Raw genomic sequence first — 13,262 nt, forward strand, 5'->3', positions numbered from 1 at the left:
GAAGCAAATTCATAAGACCCTTCTTCTATGTAGCAATTTATCTTTCTGAATATTACAGAAAACATGCTTTTCTATGTCATTCTTGAAGTCATCTTGGCTATCTATAAAATGTGTTGTTTCCATGGCCATGTTAATGAAGCAGTAGGTGGTCTGAATCAAGATACACCTTTCAGGAAGCCAATATTTTACTACTGGCAGTCTGTACAGGTGTGTATATATGCAAAAGTACAGTGATAGCATTGTATTATGAAGAAGCTTTCATTAAAGTTTATGTTTTATGTGACAAAGACATATTACCTTTTTACCAGTATAAAAATAGATGTCTCATCAGAAAATACTCCTGTCACATTAAACAGATGTCAACATACTGAAGACTTACAAGAAATTTATACTGTATATGAAGCACTACATTTCTAAATATCTGGTTTAAAGGTCCACGGATTGGTCTTCCGTATAAAAAGTCATATATTTCTTATTTAAATTGTAAGTAGCTTATTACAATGACACTAACATAAATATGTGTTAAGACTCTAGATCTGGGACTTTGAACTGACAGTAAATATATACCAGTACATACAGAGTAGGACTTCACACCTATTTTCCGTCAACTTTTCTGAGTCTGTGGAATGTTTGTACAGTATCTCTATGTACATACTATCAACATCCTCATTCTGACACTCCAGAAAATGTACAGATTGCATCCTGTTTCATTCCCTTGAACTTTCCTCAAATAAATGGAACATGTGTAACCAATTTATCAAAACATGCTTTTTCTCTAACAAATGAGGCCAGTCTTTAGAACTCTCAGTAGCATGTATGCAGAAGATTCTATTGACTTCCTGTACATCATGCATCAGTGTTATTTGGCCGTTTGTAATTTATCACCATGATTAATATCTATACTTACTTGAAGTACCAATCATTATAATTATTATTTCGTCTTGGATAAAATTTCATTTTACCATAAGAAAAACCCAACATTATTACTTATATATACATGTATAGATGTACAAAATTAAATAGGAAAGGAAAACAGGCTTTAGATTTTATATTCATTAACCTGTCAAATATACCATTAATCAGTGTCAAATGTAATCCATATGTATTTATAATAGGTACAAGCTGGTTGTATTTACACTAACATTAATTTTATTTATAAAGCAAGGTCCTTGTAACTGCTACAGTGTTACAGTAGTGTAATGTAATTAAATATGGAACTGAAAGTTGAAATAGCAACATATTATATTAAGTATCATTTTGGTTAAGGAATCTGCTTCAATGAAAGAAATATTTTAACTTTTCATTGGTAAAACAATTTAACTGCATTTTCACAGTTTGAACTAACTGAATATCAGCTGCCACACATTTTCAATTATTGTCATTAGCAGTAATTAAAAGAGCTAGTATTTCTTTGAAATTCAGGAAATTTATTGAAATTACATTACTGATTTATGTCCATGGACCCAGAAACCTTGTAGTATAAGACACACCAATAGTCTGAAACTGACTCTGTCCTAACTTCAGTAAGTACATACCTGTGTTACAGTACAGGATTCAGACTACATGTGATAGACACACACAATGTATTTACATAGCCACTAACTGCCAGCATACATGAGATCAACAACCTATCTCTCTCTTCACACAATAACAGTAGACCCTAACTGTGACACAAACCAACAACACACATCAGCTGGCATGGATAGAATATTCAACTGAAAATGGTTTCTCATCCAACACAAAGCCAATGTTTAGCATACAAGGTGGTTGTGAGTAGCACAACTGACTACAGAGGCCAGCTATTGGAGATCTCTGATAAAATATTCGTGTTGTTGCTATCAGCCCGACTGCAGGGCATGTACCAACAGTAACGGCCCTCTTTGTGCTCACATTTTTCTGCAGACAAGATATGTTTAATTACGCACAGATCACCCAGTGTAACCACCAAGTAACCAATGGTTAAATTAATACTGAGTTCTAATGATTTACCTGTTTAGCGATGCCTAATCCTTGATACAAACCAGAGCCCACCAATCTTCCTCAAATATGGTATGCTTGTATGCACATGTGTGTATGTGTGTGTGGAGAAGTGCTTGTGTTTACAACTACTATCTAAGATGGGACAACTCTTACAGATCTTCTCAACATACATAGTCACATGTTCCTTTCAACAATCGTAACAAATCTTTTCAAATTCCAGTTAATAATCCTTCCATTTAGTAAATTAAATCATTGACTTTCTTAATTACTTTTTATTGAACAGCATATGCAAACATTCTCATTTATTTGTAAAACCAGAGGTATGAAAAAAATCAACCATATAAGTCATTACTTTTTATGTTTACTTATTAAGAAATAAAATCTGTCCTTGTAATGGCAAGCTTGTGATAAATTTCAGAAATCAAACATTCTAAGACTGAATATATAAATATATATATATACATATAAATATATGTATATGTGGATTTCAAACAATAAGTAACAGATGTTGTCATGTTCCCACTATATAATAAATTAAAGCCTTTTTAATAGTTTTTCTGATGTTAATATTTGTTAATTTACTCACATACAATAGGTCTTGACCATCAGATATGATATGCTATATAGCTAATTTTGCTGTTATTACATTTTATTTTCCTTTCAAACATTTTCATTTTAGTTTGATGTACCCAGTTTTTATTCTTGAGAATATCTTTCTCCAGTGTTGTTTCACTCTGAATGACCTTTTTTGAATTTCGCCTCAATCTTAATTTCGTTTCATCTATTAATTTTTTTTATATTTCTGAAATTTTCCTCTTAAGTCTCAGAATACTTAAGACAGATAAGAAGGGGATGACTTTCCTTCATGGCATTGTACATAGTATATGTCTTGTATTTTCCCCTCTTTATCAATCTTATAATGCCTATTTTTGTATTTTGTCCACCACACACTTTTAACAACTCTTTGAATACTCTGGTATCTTTGTTTTGTCCTAGAAATCTGTTTATATCACTTTCCTGTTAATATCATATATTCTTCAGACTGCAATTCTTTTTACTGCCAAGGAAGTTCTTATAAAAATTAAGAGGTGATTATCTATGAAACCAAGGAAACAATAGAAAGAAAAACCAATGTTTCCTTAAATTTGCAGTATAAAAAAACTGTTTCAAGTACATATGATATTAAACACAAACTGACTTTAACCAATGTGATATTATGAGATTTCCACTGTATTTAAATGTGTCCTTTTGTCCTTCTTTTTGGTATCTACCAAGTCTTTCAAGTTCTGATAGTTCACATTTCATTTGTATCCATTGCTCAAGGTCAATGATCTATACTTTCTTCAAAGTCTATTTTTACTCTCCATCCGTCTTTAATTTTCCACCTACTAGTATGTTCTTTTCAGCTGACTCTCTAAGGCATAACTAAACCAGGTCATGTCTGATTTTGATAGGATTTTGTTGTAAAGTTTATGCATTATGTGCTAAAATGCTGATGCTATCAATGACATGGGCATTGAATTTTTTTGTACTTTATCTCCTTCATATTTGAGGCACAGTCTTGTGTGAAATTACACACAACACCTGCACTTTGACATGATTTCAATACTGTCTGTATTTTAGGTGCATGAACTTCCCAAAGTTTTTCTTATGTTGCTTCTTCTCATTCTAATTGTTTTCACCATAAATAATACCTTATACCAGGTCCCAAATAATAATAACTGAAGTTAATTCATACTGAATACTTCAACCACCTAACGTGTGAGTGGACTATTTTCAATCTGTTTTTTACTAAATTCTATTCATACTTTATTCTCTACTTTAGTGTACATAGATCATTTTATTATCATTTTGAAGTACAACACAGCACATGTACCCTTTAATTTGCAGGTCATTTGTTTGATGGAATTGTTGAAAGAAAAAACGTAGTCATTGAAACATCACATTTTAGTTGTGATAAGGAAAATCTATTGAATATAAAAAACCAAACTGAAGAAAATGCTTTACACCTACTACTGGACAGTGCTGGACCATAGATCATGTAACTAGAGGGTTGTGTACTGAACCATGTAACTAAAGGGTTGTGTACTGGACCATATAACTACAGGGTTGTGTACTGGACCATGTAACTAAAGGGTTGTGTACTGGACCATATAATTACAGGGTTGTGTACTGGACCATATAACTACAGGGTTGTGTACTGGACCATATAACTACAGGGTTGTGTACTGGACCATGTAACTACAGGGTGATGTACTGGACCATGTAACTACAGGGTTGTGTACTGGACCATGTAACTAGAGGGTTGTGTACTGGACCATGTATTTACAATTTGTGTACTGGGCCATGTAACTACAGGATTGTGTACTGGACCATTTGACTAGAGGGTTGTGTACTGGACCATGTAACTACAGGATTGTGTACTGGACCATGTAACTATAGGGTTGTGTACTGGACCATATAACTACAGGGTTGTCTACTGGACCATGTAACTACAGTGTTGTGTACTGGACCATGTAACTACAGGGTTGTGTACTGGACCATGTAACTACAGGGTTGTGTACTGGACCATGTAACTACAGTGTACTTTACCATGTAACTACAGGGTTGTGTACTGACCATGTAACTACAGGGTTCTGTACTGGACCATGTAACTACAGTGTACTGGACCATGTAACTACAGTGTTGTGTACTGGACCATGTAACTACAGGGTTGTGTACTGGACCATGTAACTAGAGGGTTGTGTACAGGGCCATGTAACTATAATTTGTATACAGGGCCATGTAACTACAGGGTTGTGAACTGGACCATGTAACTAGAGGGTTGTGTACTGGACCATGTAACTACAGGGTTGTGTACTGGACCATGTAACTACAGTGTTGTGTACTGGACAATGTAACTACAGAGCTGTGTACTGGACCATGTAGCTACAGGGTTTAGTACTGGACAATGTAACTACAGGGTTTTGTACTGGACCATGTATCTACAGGGTTGTGTACTGGACCATGTAACTACAGGATTTTGTACTGGACCATGTAACTACTGGGTTGTGTACTGAACCATGTAACTACAGTGCTGTGTACTGGACCATGTAACTACAGGATTGTGTACTGGACCATGTAACTACAGGGTTGTGTACTGACCATATAACTACAGGGTTGTGTACTGAAATATGTAACTACTGGGTTGTGTACTGAACCATGTAACTACAGGGCTGTGTACTGGACCATGTAATTACAGGGTTGTGTACTGACCATGTAACTACCGGGTTGTGTACTGGACCATGTAACTACAGGGTTGTGTACTGACCAAATTACTACAGGGTTGTGTACTGGACTACATAATTACAGGGTTGTGTACTGGACCATGTAACTACAGGGTTGTGTACTGGACCATGCAACTACAGGGTTGTGCATTAGACGACATAGCCTATGGTCTGTGTATTGGACCATAATACTACTGGGTTGTGTACTGGACTACATAATTACTGGGTTGAGTACTGAACCATGCAGGCACTGGGTTGTTTACTTGACCATGTAACTACAGTGTTGTGTACTGGAACATGTAACTACAGGGTTGCGCATTGGACGACATAACCTATGGTCTGTGTATTGGACCATAATACTTCTGGGTTGTGTGCCTTGAAATATAAGTACTGAATTGTGTACTTGTCCACATAACTACTAGTTTGTGTTGTGGACAATATACTTACAGGGCTGTGCCCTGGACAATGTATAAGCAATGGTTTGTTTACTTGACCATGAGAGTACATTGGTTATGTAGACCAACCCAGATTCCGTTTTTGTCATGGAAATTGTATGTAAAAAAGCAGTTTTATTAGTTAACAATTTATTGCATATGACATATATGTGTAACAGGAAACATAATAGCGTGCTTCCACCTCAGATAACACCTGCGACCACCTGGTCACTAGTTGGACACTCAATCACTCAGCTAAAGAGAAATTTCCTCTAGCAAGAAACTTATGGTCAACCAGTCCTATGTACAATTAAAATCTGCCACACATGTTATAACCTTATGTATTACATATTAAGTTGGCAGATTTAATATAAATGCATGTATATTGGGGATTATACTAGCTCTCTTGCTTGAGCTAGAGGAAATTCTGTTTTTCAAAAAAGCATCCTAAGCAAAGAAGTTGACTTGGAAGTTGGATTGCAGGTTCGACACCCACTAGAATAATACTACTCATGTTTCTGTCATTAACTAAATATAATTTAAGCACTCCGTGTTACACAGATTGGGAACTTCCTCAGAAAGTCGAATGTTTTAGTTTTGCAAAACATCTTAGATTAATTATTGCAATTTAGTTTTTTTCTGAACAAGATCATCTTCAAGATAGAGCTACATTTGGAGGCATAACTCGTGAATATTTTTCGCTGAATGTTTGATGTATAATTAAATAAGATACCTTCTGTTACAAACGTGTGATATCTCCCAGTGGGATTTCCAAATGTTGCAAGAATGACTCATTGAAACAACTACTTGACTTCACATTTACCAAATACGTTAGAATTGTCTTACGAAGTTACACTACTCTTTCTTGCACTAATAATTTCATAGACAAATGCAAAAGCGTGTAAGATGCGTTTCTGTAAGCACTCGATGTCAAGTTGAGAAACATTCAGGCATTTGCCGGATTTTCTTTCAGTGACTGACTGCAACCGACGATTCCCAACTTGCAACACCTGTTATGCCTACCTCGATATGTTGCCAATTACGCGATGCATTGCTTCATGTTGTCAATACATTGTTTTAATCAACCATGTATGCAAATATGCTTACCTTAAATGTTGCAGTTTACAGACAGGTAAATGAAGTAGGTCGTCAGCACACAATTGTGTTCAAGAATGAAATACAAGCGCCCTCTGACGTGATGTATTAAAGTCTGATCTGATGAATGTTTGACTGAAACGGGCATTCTAATGTTGAATAGACTCGATATTGTTTTACTACATGAATTACAAATTACTTATCAATCAGATAGAAAGACTTAATAGATTTTATTTACAAAGCAAGTTGGGGTATTGTTGCATTGCATGAATTGATTTTAATTGTATTATTTACTATTAGCATAAAATATCCAGTTTATGGACGAAGGGAGACAACTCTTACAAATATCATCAGAAGACTTGTGCATATCTACAGGCCAAATTATATTATTTATCCAAAATTTAAATGTTCTTGGTTTAGTACTCCAACACCTGAGCATTGAACCTAGGACTTCAGATTACTGGTTCAGTGATCCACTCACCAGGAACGGAACCCCGGACTTATAACATTCTTGGATCAGCACTCCACCACCTGAGCATTGAATCTTCAGGTTACTAATTCAGTGAATCCAGTCACCAAGAATGGAACCCAAGACTTATAATTAAGATTTTTGATTCAAGATCTTATCTCTTGAGAGTTGAATCTAGAATTCTATCCACTAAAATGAAATATAGCACAAAGTTCTGACATTTTTGAATTTCCATTTGGATATTGCATGCGATCAAAACTTAACACATTAGAAATGTGCATGAAAACTACCTTCTGACCAACTTTATGTACCTTAAATCATATGTATCCTAAAATTGATGTCTAATGGGCCCTCCTGAATAGAAAGGGTCAACAAGTATGCAGAGATTTGATCCTGAACACCACAAATTACAAACTTTGCTACATGGTAAAAAATGACTACCCAGTATACAGGATATATATATAGTGTAGCATAAGAGAATTCTGGTATAGGGCTGTTCATCCTATTAGCATGGGTTGTTGTTTCCTTCACTCCTCAGCTGGATACCCTAAGGGTATGCAAGGCGATTGAGAAGTAGAACAAATCAGATAGATATATCCATCACAAAAGACTCGGCGTTTATAATTTTCAATTTGTCGAATGGTTTTGCCCTCTTGGCTTCTTTCTGAGAATCCTAAACTCCGGGGCTGTTGTGATTGATATCGGTATCTATCTATATTGTAGCATAAGTTACAGTTTTCATTCATTATGTTCGTATAGGGGAAACCTGAACTATTTCCATGGGGATATTCTCAAGGAAAGTTAGTGTCAAAGGGGAGAGGTTATCAAAGATCCAACGATCATCATGTCAAACAATGATATATATATATGTGGAGTTATCAGTAGAAGTATCAAAATTTTCATGTTATGACCTTTGTCAGACCTAGTTGACAACCATGGCAAGTGTCTTCCTCATCTCCAGCAATGACTATATCACTAATGTTGTCCTCTGAATCCTGATCTTGCATGGTCTCATTTATCAAACAAAGGAACTGATTTCCGCAACTGTATATTTATATTCCCACGACACAATAGAAATAAAATATCAAAGCTGTCCAACATGTAACATAAGAGATGTTTTATCATTTTTGGGTCTAGCCTGCCTGTCCCTAAGGAACTAATAATGATTTTTTTATGAACAAATTTTGACTATCTCTTCTGCCAAATGTGCTTCAAGGTAAATTGGTTTATTTTCAGATTAAGTTTAAGACAGATGAGCTAACAATTAGTTTGGCAAGATAGAGAGGACAATCTCATTCATTTTGGAATGATGAAAAAGACTTCACAGAATACCGAGTATCCAGTGACCAAAAGAATTAAAGAAGACATTGTAAATTCCAACAACATTTTATTTGACCACTTCACCATGTATAACTAATTACTGTAAACAGGAATTAATTAACCAATATATATATATATCTTTATATATATAGATATTGTGTGATGAACTTTGTCATAATAATATGGATAATGTACAAATAACATTAGGGATATATATATAGTTGATATAAACTCTAAAATTTACAAAATCACAGCAAAATAGATGAACAAACTTGGTAAATGGAGATTTTGTTTGCTGTAGAAATCATGATAATACTTACACTTTATTTATTACACCCAGGTGAAAGTTTACATCTCTTTCAAATAATTATCCCTACTACTGTAGTTCACAACTTTTACAACAATATACCGCAAGAAGAAGATTGGGCTTACCTCTTAATCAGATCCTTTACATTGTAAGCCATCTTTCTTTTTTGACAACAAACTTTCATGATATCAGCATCGCATTACAACCATTTTGCAACTATTTACTTTAAAAAAAAAACAGACTCTATTATGCTACCATTATTATTATTGTTTATCATCCTCGTATTAATTGGCCACTATTAACATGCATCAATTAAATTTCAACATGAAAGCCACGAGAAATAAACCTCACCAGAAAGACAGATTGTTTACAGTAGTTTTATCTTCAATATGAAATCATTAATTTACCTGAAATTTTACACTGATGAAAACTTAACTTTTGCAGCGTGATCAACATTTTTTTCTAAAAATTTACAGCAAACAAAATCCTCCATCAAGCCAAGTCTCATGAGAAAAGAAATAAGTTTACCATACCATGATGGTATAAACCATTGCTGGACATATTTACCCGTACAACACACACACAGAACTTTGTGTTTTAAAATGGATGTGCACTGATTAATTTCACAAGACTTAGGCTGTAAGTAAGTCAGAACGGAAAGGACTGTACCTCTAATTTATATTTCAAATTGAAATAATGTGGTGACACCATATTGGTCCCAAGCATCAGATGATTTTATTCAAGAGAGATGAAAAAACTAACAAGAAATGTTTTGTAATGTTAAATATGACAAGACATCATGGTATGGTAACTTTGTATTTCATATATAAATGGGAAAATCTAATGAGATATTCTATACTTTTCTGCTAAGTGGTTCAATGATAATAGGACAGTGCTAGAATAGAAAATCACAACTTTTCACAATATACATATTAATATTTCTCAACAACTCCTCCTACATAAAACACAAAATCACTTCTACCAGATAACACTGGAAACGGTCTCATACAGGTGATATCTCATCCATACACAATAGGAGGGAATAGTCTTATATATGTATGACCAGAAATAAAAACAAAAGTTCTAAATTGTATAAATAAATTATTCAAATATTAACTGAAATAAATAAATGTACATACAAACATGACTGAAGATGCCTACTTCGATATTGCATTGATGTACTTTAAAGAATTTAAAATTTATCAAGAATGAACAAGTTACTGCCACCTACAAAATTAATAATCATACATACAATTTATCTTTACAAATTCTTTTGACGTTGCAAAATTTTACATTGCTATAATTTTCAAATAATAAATTGATATTTTTAAGACAAAAGTCATGAAGCTGATCACGTAAGGAACAAATTCACTTTGCTTCCACATATGATTTTTGTAAAAAATGCATTTAAAAATGACTGACTAGAGTGAAGTTTGCACTTGAAAACTTTACTTTCTAAACATTTTAGATAAGTAATCAAATTGCACATATACCAAAGGTAAGGATTTACAAAACAAGTATCACTAATACAAAACATACATGATCAATACAAAAACATATTATATCAAATATTGACTCCAATATTGTAATTAATATTCACATCCTGTCAATTAGCCATATAAAAATGTCTGACAGAATACTTATTAACTTAGATGTTAACATTTGAAAAATTGAAATTTATTTCTTTTTTTTTTCTGTACCTTTTGCAACAAATAATGATATGATCAAAGAATAAAAAATACAACAAAACAAAGAAATAACACAGTTGGCCAAAGAAACTATCGTTACTTTACACTTATGTTTCTAACATGTGCTGATTTTATTTTTCATTAACAATCTAACAACCACAATATAAAACAAATCTGTACTGCAATTTATATACTTCTGGATAAAGTGACAAACTTATATTCAATAATGCCTTTCTGATATGGTATCAATGCATAGTGAGTATTATAGACGAACATATGCATTATCTCCCTTTAAAAGCCCCTGAATAGGAGATCATGACAAGGCATTGCATTTTCTAAAGCAGACCCTTAGCAAGGTAGCTAAGAGGATAGGTTATACACCTACATCAGCAAACTTGTTTCAGAGTTGTTACCAATACATATATCTATTGATACAACTTCATTCTTAGAACTCCGTCACTAATGAAATCACAAATATTATATCCCAACAACAAAAATCATAAAATCTTCAATATCAAGTTCAAATTATCCTGAATTTTTTTCATGGAAATATACAAAAGCTGATCCTGAAGTTCATGAACAATTCTGAACATTTTGAATTACATCTAATACTACTAATTCTACATTAAATTTGGTTATGGGATCTCTCCTGTGGTTGGATTATCTTCCCTTATCCTTCGAATCTATGAAAGTATTTTGTACAGAGTGACATTGGAACAACAGTTATAACATCTTAGATAAAAATTTTACCATTTATTACAACTACATAATCTAAAACATAGTTTCTGAATTATCCAGGATGTCACCTCTTAATAGTAATAATCAGAAATACTAAATTCAAAATTACAACAATCATTCTAAAGGGTTTCAATCCTTATATCTAAGACAATGTGAAAACATCCCTTTTCAGTTAGGTAAATATATTATAGAACGATTGGTGTTTTCAGTGTCACAAACTCATCTGATTTTATCAGGTTAGCCTGATATTGGCCCCGTCATCCGTAATAGTCAGATATTAGAGGACCAGAAGCTTTTCAATCTATATGTACAAACATTAGCACATACATGTAACAGCGATTTTACCTGACTGAATTGACGTCACATTGTTTATATAAATATTTCCATTTTATCATGTTCCATGAATCTGGCTATGTAATCTAATTTGTTTTCTATTGTGCACTTTGACATCAACACCCTTTCTGTACTTTGATCACATTTTTTATTGCCAGCTTATCTTATATTGACTTGGTATAAAACAACAGACCTGAATGTATCTAAATAAGAGAGCTATATCTAATTATAATGTGATATTTTTGCAAAAACATATTTAAAATCTGATACATCTAGGTTATAAAATGAAACAGCTTCTCTTCATAGAGTGTTCTGTTAATTTTACATTTCACCACATTTTCCCTCTTATGAAAATATCATTGGCACTACAAGTTACTTTCTGTACTTTAAATATTAAGACCAAGTTAATGAATTATTTCAAACTATTCTATTTCTACTGTGTAATAACGAGTGAACAAGAATTAACCCTAACACTATATATATTTATATGTTTCTAAACTGATTTTTTTTTTTTTAATTGACTATATCTGTCCATACATTGTAATTCTCAATAAAAATGTTGGTCCCTTTGTCATTTTGACCTTGACTGTGAATTGGTTGTAAAATGAATCTAAACAAAGTGTTACTGTTGACACACTACATGCTATGATAACAGTGTGCACCAGTGCATGTGAAGCTGTGAATAAGGAAATTTTTCGCTTCTTCATTGAGTCAGGTTCAGATAATCAAGAAACTCCCAAAGTTGAGAATTCAATATAAACAGTGTATGATGGTAAATGGTATGTAAGAACTGTATTGTATTGTGATATCATAAGGAATTGTATATAAGATCAAACAAATAAGGCCAAACCACATAAAATGTAGAGTCTATCAGAAACATGTTTGTTATGTGTTTGTGTTCTCCTATTTAGTATCACATTAATAAAGTGTTTTTGTCCATGAAAGCATTTAGAAACTTTAATGTAATAATTATCTACAATTATCTACAGGCAACCACTAAACATTTGCTCCAAACTAAGAGATGATATAAGCTGAGGTATGTACCTGTTTCCAATTCTGATTACAGATATAACAAATTTCACCTGAGCAACACTTAAATTTCTGTTTTTAAACTAAAAGAACTTTAACAATCTAGACAATGATAACAGTAATGGACTACTTCCTGATTGGGAGGTGTTTCAGTCCTAATTAACAAACTCTAGAAGTACAATATTTATAAAATTATTTCAAAATTTGTGAATTCCGTAACTAACATGCAGGAGACAATGATAAAGTTGAACAAATACCCTAATATACTAACATTGACAATCGTAATATTTACATCTGTCAAACAATTCCTTTTATGCTCTGTATGAAAAGAATGTGACAAAAATAAGAAACAAGATACTATAATAACCATGTTCAGGTAGTTATGGCATGAATCACATGATATTCGGGATTTCTTCTGTGTAAGGCACTAAACCCTCATAATACTAGGTGGGACTAAGTGTAGACAAATATCGCCATGACGGTGACAGTCGTAGTCCTGAGAATTTCTGCTGTGCAGGATGATCAATGAACACTTAGTGTGCTGTGACAATGTAGTCAAGTCAAAGACTGCTTTCTAAGGAGGCTGCGAAGAGAAAAGAAGAT

At 33.3% G+C, this 13,262-nt stretch overlaps 1 protein-coding gene across 1 annotated transcript in view; it reads right to left on the reverse strand.

Annotated features, from left to right (window-relative positions):
* Nucleotides 1–8,724: 8,724 nt before the first annotated feature.
* LOC132563208 (uncharacterized) overlaps nucleotides 8,725–13,262 on the reverse strand; it is a 92,550-nt gene continuing 88,012 nt past the window's right edge. The window contains exon 10 of the mRNA XM_060227960.1: nucleotides 8,725–13,242. Within this exon, the coding sequence (XP_060083943.1) occupies nucleotides 13,234–13,242 (9 nt within the window). The 3' untranslated portion in view covers nucleotides 8,725–13,233. The remainder of the gene's footprint in view (nucleotides 13,243–13,262) is intronic.

This window comes from Ylistrum balloti, unplaced genomic scaffold, assembly GCF_031769215.1.
Source record: "Ylistrum balloti isolate Yb309-2 unplaced genomic scaffold, AGI_CSIRO_Ybal_v1 Utg371640, whole genome shotgun sequence".
Classification (NCBI taxonomy): Eukaryota; Metazoa; Mollusca; class Bivalvia; order Pectinida; family Pectinidae; genus Ylistrum; species Ylistrum balloti.